Raw genomic sequence first — 13,251 nt, forward strand, 5'->3', positions numbered from 1 at the left:
CATTATCGTTTAGGAAAATTGAGTGAATGACCTTAAAAATATCTTAAATGCGTTAAATTTAATTGTGCAAATAACTATTTTAAAATAATCTTCAAAATACTCTGACGAAATTACCTCGTCGCGTAACATAAGGGCATAATCATCACGCAAAGAAAAGGCCTGTAAAACTACCACTGTCGCGTAACGTGAAGGCCACGATCGTCACACGAAGAGCACGATCATTCTGAACTTTTCACAAATTTTTCCTTCGCGAGACGATCCTGGCATATGTGAGTATTTTCGTCAGAATATTTTGACGTAGTCATTTGCGCAATTAAATTTATGCGCTGGTGACATTTAATGGCATTTTTAGTGTTATTTTGTCAAATTTCCCATTGTTTATGACTTGTTTGATTTTGGTTATGTTGATTGTTGTAAGTTATCAAGGGTTGTATTATTAGTTCAACTAGAAAAATTTCCGTGCGATGCAAACGGATAAGGATAAAAATTAAATAAATTAAAAAAATTATAATAATATTTATTAAATGTTTACAATTATTAAAATAAAAAATATAATTCATTTCGATAAAACAACTTATTTTCTCACATTTTCATCGCATATTTTTTTCGAATGAATCTCTCATTTCGTGACTTTACACTTTCACTTTGTCAATCAAATATTTGATTCATATTTTTTAATTATTAGCATCGTGACCTCACACTTTGGTCAATTAAATATTTAACTCATATTTCTTTAACCACTTTCAAATGATACCGGTCTACTATCCCTCGACAAACTACATCTCAATCACATTTGATTAAAGGCTGTACTTGTTTTGTTAGGTTGCAAGTTCGAAACCTACAAATAACATTTTTAAATTTACTTTTAACCATTTTAACTCTCACATAAACATCCAAATTAACCACAGCTCTCGACCCGGCAATCCGGACACTTTAAAAATTAAGCATCATTATATATATAGATTAGTTAGTTAAAAATTTGAACTTTTATTGTTAAAATGTCTCGTGTTCATAAAATTTGGTGTTGAATTTTAAATATAAATTGTTGTAATCCTAGTTGGTTAAAGAGTTGTACTTGTTTTGTTAGGTTGCAAGTTCGAAACCTACGAATAACATTTTTAAATTTATTTTTAACCGTTTTAAGTTTATGGGCGGGTCAACCCACAATCCGACCCAAATATCCATTTACTCTCACATAAATATCAAAATTAACCATAACTCTCGACCCGACAATCCAGACACTTTAAAAATTAAGCATCATTATATATATATATAGATTAGTTAGTTAAAAATTTGAACTTTTATTGTTAAAATATCTCGCGTTCATCAAATTTGGTGTTGAATCTTAAATATAAAGTATTGTTAGCCTAGTTGGTTAAAGGGTTGTACTTATTTTTTGTTAGGTTGCAAGTTCGAAACTTACAAATAACATTTTTAAATTTATTTTTAACCGTTTTAAGTTTATGGGCGGGTCAACCCACAATCCGACCAAAGTATCCATTTACTCTCACATAAATATCCAAATTAACCAAGCTTGGTCAACCCACAATCCGACCCAAATATCCATTTACTCTCACATAAATATCCAAATTAACCACAGCTCTCGACCCGACAATCTGGACACTTTAAAAATTAAGCATCATTATATATATAGATATCTATTTCAACATAGCAAATATCTTTTTTTATGCCTGTTCCATAAATTCGGTTATGCACGAAGGAGTCAGTTGATGCGTGAAGGCTAACTCTAACTTATGGGAGTGAGGATTTGATGTCCCAAGAGACTGTCACACTTGCTGTTTCAGAAATTAAAACAATGTCGTTTTGATAAATGAAATAAATAAAAAATTATATATATAATATAAACCCTAAACCCCAAATCCTAAACCCTAAATCATAAGCCCTAAACCCTAAAAATTTATATTTATAACATTTTATTTTAATATTCAATTTTCTTTTTTATCTCTCCGTTCTCTACTCTCTTCTCTGTCCTCTGAGATAACAAGTGAGACATTCTCTTCTCTCTCCTCTGAGATAGCAAGTGAGACATTCTCTTGGGACAACATATAAGAATTCAACTTATAGAATGTTTTAATTGCTCATGTGCAACTCCTCTTGTACAATAATGTTATTTCACATCTAACTTTTAAATATAAATATACATTTTTTTTTAATATTAGAAATCGTTCAGAAGACAACACTAACAAATTTCCACATTAAGAAAGATAAAAAATAGCAATAACTTGAGAGTGAAGTTATTTGATTTTTTATTATAACTTTCACATTAGAAAAAATATATATGACTTGAGAGAGAAGTCATTTGATTTTCTATTTAAACTTTGTAGATAAGCTTATGGAAAAGTCTAAACCAGTTCTTTGTTATATCCATGTTAACATGCCCCCACATATTTATGAGAAGAAAAAAAAATTGCTAAAAGAAGATAGAACAATTTAATTTGGTGGTCCTTTTGCTTTTGTCAAAAATATATTATATTATTTTGGCTATGTATTTAATTTAAAGAACCAGCCTTTTGTTACCCAAGTTAATTTAATAACCTTATTTAAACAAGGTAGAATCATGCCCATTTTCAAAATTTGGGGGCACAGTACAAGAAAAAAAATATATTTTTATTTATTTTTATTTAACTTACACGTTACATTGAAAATATAATAGTTTAAAATAGTTTTATATTTAAATTAAAAAGTAATTTAATTTAATTGATGAAATGTTTAAGTAGTGTTATTAAAGTTGCGAATTCAACCATGATATATAACTTTTGTGAGGCTAACTTTCGTTAAGGTATAATGTATTAATAAAATTTAAGTTATATTGTATTGATCCACCTTTATTAATAATTCATTTCTATCACTTTTAATCTTTAGTTGTCATTTTTATTTGACGAGACTAACTTTTAGAAAATATTTTGACAAAACAAATTAAAAATTTAAGTCATATGAGTTTATTTGGAAAGTAATGCTAATTAAATTATTTTGGTGGTGGTTAATGCAATAACATCATTACCATAACTCTTGCCATTTAAAATCTAGTGATGTTAGCATTTATACAAAACCATAAACTTATGAAACTAATCATTGAGAAAGAAACTAAGAGTTTGTTGGGATTAAAGTTTTTTAAATAACATGGAGAGAAAGAGATTAACAATTGATTGACTATTTTGAGAGGGTGAGAATTTGTTGTTAGGATAGAGTATTAATATATAATAATAAAATAAAAATAAAAAATAATTTAAAATATAAATTTTTTTAATATTTTAGTTAATAAATTAAATGATATAATTAATAAAAAAACAAGTGAAATAATATTTTGATTAGTTTGAGTTATTTAAATCTACTCCAAATAGTGTCAAACTAAAGAGAGAGGCGCAAAAAATTTTAAATGTTAAGGTTGAAAGAAAATATTTTTGTCTAGAGAGTTCATGCTGTAGTACAACCGATCATCTCCCCGATCAAACGGAAAGATCTGTTGTTTCGTTGTCTCTATGCCAAAACTAAAAACCATGTCGTATTTAGAATGAATCATTTTTTTAAATATTTTTTTTTTTAATAAAGTGGAAGTGATTTTTTTAATGGCCTTAAATATTAAGGCACATAAGAGTAAACCTCATATCATCCCAAGTTAAAAGATCATGTTTAAATGAAGTGTGACCAATGTTATGGGCCTGATGGAACAAATGACTTTATTTCCAGGAATATTTGGTAAAGTGTTATCAGTCTTTTTAGGAATGACCCATGCTCAAAAGCCGCCTAAAGCCTAAAACAATAGAACTCTAGGGTCCTTTCATCCTGAAAGGCTATATGGCTAAAGAAAATTAGGGATTTTAGACCTATGTTATATATATTGCAACATCTTATAGATTATTGCAAAAACAAAATATATACATTTTTTTATCTTTAATTTTTATTTAATACATTAATACCATCTTTTACTATCATGTCCTTTTAACTTATAATTTTTTTTTTTAAAAATGAACTATATAAAACATTTTTTCCTGAACTGATTAATGAATTGCAAAGGACAAAATGTCTTATTTTCATTAACTATATTATGCAATGTATTGGTAATACTTCATTTTATTGTTAGTATTATTGCAACTAATGAGTATTATTTTAAATGGGAGAAAATAATTTGGTTATGAGCATTCATATTTTGAATAAAAAATAAATTATTAGGAGAAAGAATAAAGAAATATTTTTTATTTTTTCAGTTAATTAGATTGTTTAAGTAATTTTTTTTTCCCAATTTTTTCTCATAAAATTTATTTAAGAAACTAGTATAATTCTCACCTCAAACTTAAGGTGATCTTTTTATTTTGATGTAAGACATTTACCACTTGAGTTATTATACTTAGTTTTAACTTTTTATTTTATTTGTGTAATATAAAATTATTTTTAGTTACATTTTTCTTAATAACTATATAAGTTTAAACCTATTTAAATACCACCACTAATGTGTGCAGTGCCCTCTCACAAAATTGGGTTGCATTAACCTTTTTTTAAAATTCAATAAATAAAATAATACATAACAATTAACATGATAAATAAAATTATGAGTTAAGAGGGGCCTTTGGAATAAAAAAAATTACTTACATGTTGGAAAAATCATAAGTGGGCTGCCTTAGTATGGGGTTGTCTTAAATAGGTGGGTTTACTGGGCGGCCCAAACATGTATTAATGTAGATGATTTAGTCTTAGTAGTTAGAGAGCTAACGATGGTCCACTCAGTTACTATTTTCAAGAATGAGATTTATTTAAAAAGTTTAAGTATATAAGCGTTTTGAGTTGAAGTGTATATATATATATATACACAGGGATGTTCAATATTTGGTCCGACCGAATTCGAATTCACCGAATTTGAATAAACCGAATTCGAATTTCATTTTCAGTTTTCAAATCGAATTTCAAACCAATTCGAATTCAAATACGGTTTTCGAATTGGTTTTCGAGTTTGGGTTTCAACTCGAAAACCAAACCGAAAACCGAATTCATTTTTTATTATTTATTCTTCCAAACTTAACTTAATAATAAGTTCAAAATAATCAAATTAGAATATTTTGAATTAAGATTTATAATAAAAGAAAAAATAAAACAAAAACACTAGTGCTTTAGTGGTAGAATAGTACCCTACTATGGTATAGACCCCGGGTTCAATTTTTGGTTGGTACATTTTATTTTGAGTTTAAAATAAAAGAAAATTCGAATTCGGTTCGGTTTAATTAGAATTTATTCGAATTCGGTTCGAAGAAACCGAATTGACTCGAATAACCCGAAACCAAACCGATGAACACCCCTATATATATATATGTGCGCGTCATACAAGTTTTTTTTAATTAAAAAATAAAATAAAAATTTACTCCTGATTTTATAAACTTTATTAGTCTTTGGGGGAGAAAATTGAACATTCTTTGAAGTAATTGAAAACCTAAAATGTTTATATGAACACATAATCAAAGTGGAGGTATTAAATATACTTGAAAAAGAAGTAATTTTGGATTCACTCTTGAAAAAGGTTGGTACTCTTGAATCTTCAACTAAAATTTGATTAACAAATGTCATATATGACAATATTTAAAGTTGTTTTTGATGATTATGGCACAACCTCACCTTTTTCAAATGAGATAACATAACTGTGATTTTATAAACACAACAACTAGAATAATTATGTTCAAATGTCCATTATAAAAATAAAGAGACATAGTTGAGAAGGATAAGGTAAGATTACAAATTACTCACCAATTAGTTCACTACCAATCTATATATAATAACATTGAACTACCAATCTATATATAATAACACTGAATGAAAAGTGGACAAATTCTAGCAGCACAAAGCACAACTCATTAAGTGAGATAAATTAAATCGAACTTACAACTCGATTAATCTACGAATCAAACAAACAAATGAGTTAAAAGAATTAAATGAAGGAGATGAGATGTCTCCTTACCAAATTCACTATCCTTTATTTCTCCCGACGAGGACGAAGACATGATGAGTGAGTGGATGAATACATCATGAGGTTTCTCTAGCCACTAGAATCCCCTTCTTTAGTCCATATATGTTGACGACGAAGAAGATGACGATGAAGACAATTATGACGATGATTACTACGACGATAGGTGAATATCATTCTAATCTTATATATGTCAATTTCTTGTAAAGAAAACACATTTCAGAGTTACAATGAACTAAAAACTAGTTTATTTATGAATTTTGTAGAACGACAATGTTGAAGGAGAGGATGAAGACGACCATCCAAACATTTACTATTCAAACCATAAATGTTGACGAGGAAGAAGAATACGATGATGATGACGACGATGAAAGCGATGATTACGAAGACTATGAGTATCGTTTTTCCACCCTTGTATATGTGTATTTTGTATTAATTTATCAATTCTTTAAACTTTCTTTAATGAAAAATATTCTAAACATTTTAAAACTTTTTCATAAATCCTGATCAGCCATAACTAAACCCTAGTAATTTTTTTTTGTGTATAATTGATGTTCTAGACTTGTTCAATCTGGTTTGGAATTTTTCTTGATTGTTGAATCTTATGTGTTTTCAATTTCAAATTGATTCGACCAAAAATAAAAATCAAACCGATGGAAGTTTCTCTTGCACAGATTAACAATTACTCTCACGAGATTCAAGAGAAATGGACTAAGTAAGTCTTCTTCATCATCATCATCTTCATCTTCAATTCAGCAGATCATCGTTCATGTTTTTATCTGTTTAGGGAACAAGATTTGCTCAGAAAGAGATTAATTGTTCAAGACGATTTCATCTGGCGACTTCCGAATCTCCCTCCCGGAGAACAGGAACCGGCCAATGTGCTCAAGTATGTCGGCGGAGTTGATGTTAGCTTCTCAAAGGATGATCCATCTTTGGCTTGCGGCGCTTTTGTTGTTTTCGATCTCGTAACCCATCAAGTTGTCTATGAAGATTACTCTATTGTTACACTGGAAATCCCTTATCTTCCTGGTTTTCTTGCCTTCAGAGAGGTCATAAATCTATCTATATATATATTCATCAGCATATCTTGATCTTATATGTTCATGAGTAAAGTAATTGTGGATTTTGAAACAGGCTCCAATATTTCTCGATCTCTTAGAGAAAATGAAGAATGTCGCCCATCCTTGCTATCCTCAGGTCACTTGTTCAATTCCTTTAGCTTTAAACCCTAAATGGAAGAGTTATTCATGAATTTGGTTTTGCTATCTACTTTGGATTCTGCAGCTGCTGATGGTAGATGGAAATGGATTGCTTCATCCACGAGGCCTGTATATGTTCCATTGATATTTTTCTTTTCCCAGTTTATATTACTACTGGAGAAGACTAGATTCATTGAAATGATTTCTGTGCAGGATTTGGTTTGGCTTGCCATTTAGGTATTTTAGCTGATCTACCTACTATTGGAATAGGAAAGAATGTGAGTTATATATGATCAACCTTATTTTCATATATTTGAATACATCATACATACTCTCGAATCTATCCACATTCTTTTTGTGGCTCGGGTTTATTCCAGAGGTGAGAAGCAACACCCCACAGTCATAACCCCTTTAAATTAGAGTGTTCTTAATGAGAATCGAACCTTGCCACTTGAGTTACCCTAATGGATTAATCAAAGTCTCAGAGATGAAAGTGATTTTGTTTGTATTTAGTATGAAAAACATGATTGAATTAGATGAAACTTCTCTAGGTGAAAAGGGTATGAAAGAAAATGATATTTTGACAAATTTATAGATTATCCTACATAACATTTTTTGGATCAACTTTTTTCGCCAAATGTATATATATACTTTTTGTGTACAATAGTTGATTGATTCTACAATTCTATAATTTGAATTATAGCACTTGCATACATCAACATCCAAAATCTGTTGCAACTGTATGCTTCTTTTGTTCATGGTGGGCCTGTTGCCGGTTCCTCTTTCTGTGGTTGACATGTCTTTTAGTTGGGGGCGGGCTTACAATCCTCGCGATGATAATGAATTCGATGTAATAGTAGTAGTAGTGAGTAGTCTTCCATATGTTTGTGGTGATGAATTATGATTTTTGACAAGGATAATATATCAGCTGCATCAAATTGACGGTCTTACCCAATCCAGAGTGAAACAGCTCCTTGAAGCAAATGAGAACTGCGATCAAGACTATATTCCTCTGCGTGGCGACTCAGGCTGCATATGGGGTGCAGTAAGAATCTATTATTATGAGTTAATGCTTTCTCTTTTCCAGTTCTAAAATATATTTGCAGATTAAATTGAAAAGGGATTATTTAGAGCCTCTTTGTAGATTGATATTTGTTACTACTCTAGAAATAAAAAATAAATAAAAGGTATTTCAGAAGTCAAGTAGTTACATCTTCTTATAGAATACTCTTCAGATACTCTATATTCAATTTCAATTCATTCTCCTCCTCCTTTGAAATTTCACTACTTTCATTTAAAAATTGTAAGTGATTCCAATAGTTATTTTCTAAATGATCCAAATTATAATAATTTTGGCATTGATGTAGATCCATTCCAGCTTGAGAGTAGACTTTTACTTATTTATCAGAACTTTCCATAAAGATAATGATAAAAGTGCATATATATTCATCAATACACTTTTGAAATTTAATGGTATATATATTTTAATGCTTGATAACTTGCTTATGTTGTTCAGGCAATTCGATCTACAGAAGGATCATCAAAACCTATATTTGTGTCAGTTGGTCACCGGATATCTCTTGCAACTGCCATTGAAATGGTTAAATTGACTTGCCAATTCCGAGTCCCCGAGCCTATTCGTCAGGTAACATTTACAGATTGTTCTTGCTTAAACTAAATTATGGGTTGTTGAAATTACTATCAGTCATTTTTGTTAAGCGTAGGCTGATATTAGATCTCGAGAGTACCTCAGGAAACGTCAATTGGGTAATGAGCAGAATAAACAGAGTAATTTTGTTTGATTATCGCAAACTAAAGCACTGGTTTTAGTCCCAAAGAAGGAAACTTACTTCATTTTGACCAAAAGCTTAATAGAAGTATATTTACAGCAACAAGAACCTGCATTTTTACCATCTTTCTTTTAAATGTTTATAAACTTTTATTAAGAACCAATAACTATAATGCTTCCTATATATTTAACTAAATTTGAAATTATTCTTTGCACATTATCTTTTGTTTGAAGTTATTCATTTTATATTTATTTTTATTTCAATTTTCACCTATATATTTAAAACCATTTAAAATGCATAAAATAGTTAATTTGTGTTGAAAAAAGAAATAAATTCTTTTATACATGGTATATCTATTTTATTTTTTTAAGTCATACTGTGGGCAAAATTTTTATTTCGACTTTTTAACTTATTTCTCAAATGACGATGCATCTCTTATGTTTCATTTCTAAACAAAAATATTGCAGACTAAGGCGACAACGATATTGTTAATATTCTGTCTCCCCAGTATTTAAATATTGTGGGTTTTTATTGTGTCTCCCAAATCATTTTTATACAATAAAAATATTGATATTGAATGAGAGAAACATGATTGATAGTCAATATAACAGAGATTACGAAATATGATATTATAATACAAAACTTCAATATTTTTTAATCGGTCAGCTAGACATGACTTACACACAAATGGAGGTTATACCTTAGTGAATATGAGAATAAATATTAATGTAATTTGATTTAAAATGAAATGAGTTTATTAATCAAAATAATCTTTTAACACAACCTCATTGTAACTTTAAAATTTTAAATTAGTTATTAAAAGTGTTCTAATTTCGACTATAAAATAAAATTTATTCATATTGGAGTTTATGTTCTCATTTTGTACTATTCGAGAGTCTCATTCTTTGAAACAAAAATAGATCTACAATTAGTAGTTTAAATAATAATAAATGTATAAAATCAGGGAGATATTTAAAACTTTAATTAAATATATATGGAGTATAATACCTATTCGGTTTTTGTTTTTTTTACTTATTAAACTTATTTGTGTAATTCAAAATAATATTATATAATATATAAATGGGTAATAGATATAAATTGTTCTTATATATTTATTTTTATTTGTAATTATTCTTTATACATTTATTTTGATTTGAAATTGCTTCTTATATATTTATTTTTGTTTGAATTTATATTATAAATATTTAAAATGTTATAAAACCGTTTATTTGAGTTGAGAGTATTCACAAAAAAATTATTTTATATGTGATATATCCATTTTTATTATTATTTTCTAAATAATAAGTAAAACTTTCACCTTCATCTTGATATGGTTTTTTTTTTTTATTTCTTTCTCAAACGACGACATCATATGCTCTATTCTAATTACGTATAATACAATGATGTTGTTACTTATTTGTCTCCTATTGAAGAAGAGAAATATGTCTGATAATCATATAGATAAATGTAAATAATATGATAAAAATTACGAAATGTAAAATGTGATATCGTATTATAAAATCCATAATATGTTTGAAATTTCAGTTAAATAGGATTTATAACAAAATGACGTCTATCTCTTTAGTGAAACGAATTGAGAGTGAGAATGAATGTAATTTAATATAAAGACAAAATATGTTTATTAGTCAAAAGTTTAGGCGATCGATGATTTAAGTTAGTTATTTTAAGGGTTTAAGTTTTGACGATAGAATAACAATGGTTCATTCAGTTAGTTTATTTTAATACTTATTACTCCTTTAGACAATAAAATTTGACTTATCAATTTATATAAAATTTTAAAATAATTTTGAACAGTTAAAATAATTTTCCAAATATATATATATATATATATATATATATATATATATATATATATAATAATAATGCTTAATTTTTAAAGTGTATAGTTATATTTATATATAATAATGCTTAATTTTTAAAATATCCGGATTGTCGGGTCGAGAGCTGGTCGAGAGTTGTGGTTAATTTGAATATGTGTGTGAGAGTAAATGGATACTTGGATCGAGTCGTGGGTTGACCCGCCCACCCATAAGCTTTAAAAATTAAATAAAAAATTATAATATACACAAATTTTGAACTTACAACCTCACAATATAAGTTTAACATTAGGCTAATACTACTTTATATTTTAAATTAACTTAAAAAACGGATGAACGTATGACATTTCTAATAATATAACTTCAACATTTTAATTAGTTTATATACACAAGTTTTAAACTTGTAACCTCACCATATAAGTTTAACATTTTAACCAACTAAACCAATACTACTTTATATTTTAAAATGAACTTCAAATTAATGAACACATGACATTTCAAATAATATAACTTCAACATTTTAATAATTAAACTAATAATATTTTTAAATCGTTTATATAATTTATTATATATATATATAATAATGCTTAATTTTTAAAATTTTCGAATTGCCGGGTCGAGAGCTGTAGTTAATTTGGATATATATGTGAAAATAAATGGATACTTGGGTCAGGTCATAGGTTGACTCGCACACCCATAAACTTGAAAAATTAAATAAAAAATGTGATATAAACAAGTTTTAAACTTGTAACCTCACAATATAAGTTTAACATTTTAACCAACTAAGTTAATACTGCTATATATTTTAAATTCAATATCAAAATTAATGAACTGATGCCATTTCTAATAATATAATTTCAACATTTTAAATAATTAAACTAATAATAATTTAAATTTATATAATTTATTATATATATAATAATGCTTAATTTTTAAAGTTTCCAGATTGATGGGTCGAGAGTTGTGGTTAATTTGAATATGTATGTGAAAGTAATAGATACTTGGATCGGGTCGTGAGTTTACCCGCTCACCCATAAGTTTGAAAAATTAAATAAAAAATGTGATATACACAAATTTTGAACTTGGAACCTCGCAATATAAATTTAACATTTTAATCAACTAGGCTAATACTACTTTATATTTTAAAATTAACTTCAAAATTAATGAACGTATGACATTTCTAATAATATAACCTTAACATTTTAAATAATTAAAATAATAATATTTTAAATTCGTTTATATAGTTTATTATATATATATAATATTGCTTAATTTTTAAAGTATCTAGATTGTCAAGTCGAGAGTTGGAGTTAATTTGAATATTTATGTGAGAGTAAATGAATACTTGAGTTGGGTCATGGGTTGACCCACCCTCTCATAAACATGAAAAATTAAATAAAAAATGTGATATACACAAATTTTGAACTTGTAACCTCCCAATATAAGTTTAACATTTTAACCAACTAGGTTAATATTACTTTATATTTTAAAATCAACTTCAAAATTGACGTATGACATTTTTAACAATATAACTTTAATATTTTAAATAATTAGACTAATAATATTTTAAATTTGTTTATATAATTTATTATATATATAATAATACTTAATTTTTAAAGTGTCCAAGTTACCGGGTCGAGAGCTATGGTTAATTTGGATATGTATGTGAGAGTAAATGGATACTTGGGTCGGGTCGTGGGTTGACCCGCCAACCCATAAGCTTGAAAAATTAATTTAAAAAATCTGATATAAACAAATTTTGAACTTGCAACCTCACAATATAAGTTTAACATTTTAACCAACTAAACTAATACTATTTTATATTTTAAAATCAACTTCAAAATTGATGAACGTATAACATTTATAATAATATAACTTCAACATTTTAAATAATTAAATTAATAACATTTTAAATTCGTTTATATAATTTATTATATTTATAATAATGCTTAATTTTTAAAATATTCAGATTGTCGGGTCGAAAGCTGTGGTTATTTTAATATGTATGTGAGAGTAAATGAATATTTGGATCGAATTATGGGTTGACCCGCCCACCCATAAGCTAGAAAAATTAAATAAAAATGTGATATACACAAATTTTGAACTTGCAACCTCACAATATAAGTTTAACCAACTAGGCTAATATTACTTTATATTTTAAAATCAACTTTAAAATTGATGAACCAACTAGGCTAATATTACTTTATATTTTAAAATCAACTTTAAAATTGATGAACGTATGTTATTTCTAATAATATAACTTCAACATTTTAAATAATTAAACTAATAATATTTTAAATTCGTTTATATAATTTAATATATATATATATAATAATGCTTAATTTTTAAAATGTCTGGATTGCCGGGTCGAGAGCTGTGGTTTGAATATGTATGTGAGAGTAAATGAATACTTGGGTCGGGTCGTGAGTTGACCCGCCAACCCATAAGCTTGA

At 27.5% G+C, this 13,251-nt stretch overlaps 1 protein-coding gene across 1 annotated transcript; it reads left to right on the forward strand.

The window, feature by feature from the left end:
* Positions 1-6,533: 6,533 nt before the first annotated feature.
* On the forward strand, positions 6,534-9,125 carry LOC124938858 (endonuclease V). Its single transcript, XM_047479382.1, has 8 exons — positions 6,534-6,683; positions 6,756-7,020; positions 7,106-7,168; positions 7,256-7,295; positions 7,384-7,448; positions 8,099-8,215; positions 8,687-8,815; positions 8,895-9,125. Exons 1-8 carry the CDS (start codon positions 6,622-6,624, stop codon positions 8,970-8,972), a joined length of 819 nt encoding a protein of 272 aa, XP_047335338.1. The 5' UTR covers positions 6,534-6,621; the 3' UTR covers positions 8,973-9,125.
* Positions 9,126-13,251: the final 4,126 nt, after the last annotated feature.

The sequence above is a fragment of the Impatiens glandulifera genome, chromosome 5 (assembly GCF_907164915.1).
Source record: "Impatiens glandulifera chromosome 5, dImpGla2.1, whole genome shotgun sequence".
NCBI lineage: Eukaryota > Viridiplantae > Streptophyta > Magnoliopsida > Ericales > Balsaminaceae > Impatiens > Impatiens glandulifera.

Coding starts and splice junctions, on each gene's coding strand:
- LOC124938858 (XM_047479382.1), top strand. CDS start 6,622: ATGGAAGTTTCTCTTGCACAGATTAACAATTACTCTCACGAGATTCAA. Junction 7,021..7,105: donor GTTTTCTTGCCTTCAGAGAG/GTCATAAATCTA, acceptor ATTTTGAAACAG/GCTCCAATATTTCTCGATCT. Junction 7,449..8,098: donor CTATTGGAATAGGAAAGAAT/GTGAGTTATATA, acceptor ATAATATATCAG/CTGCATCAAATTGACGGTCT.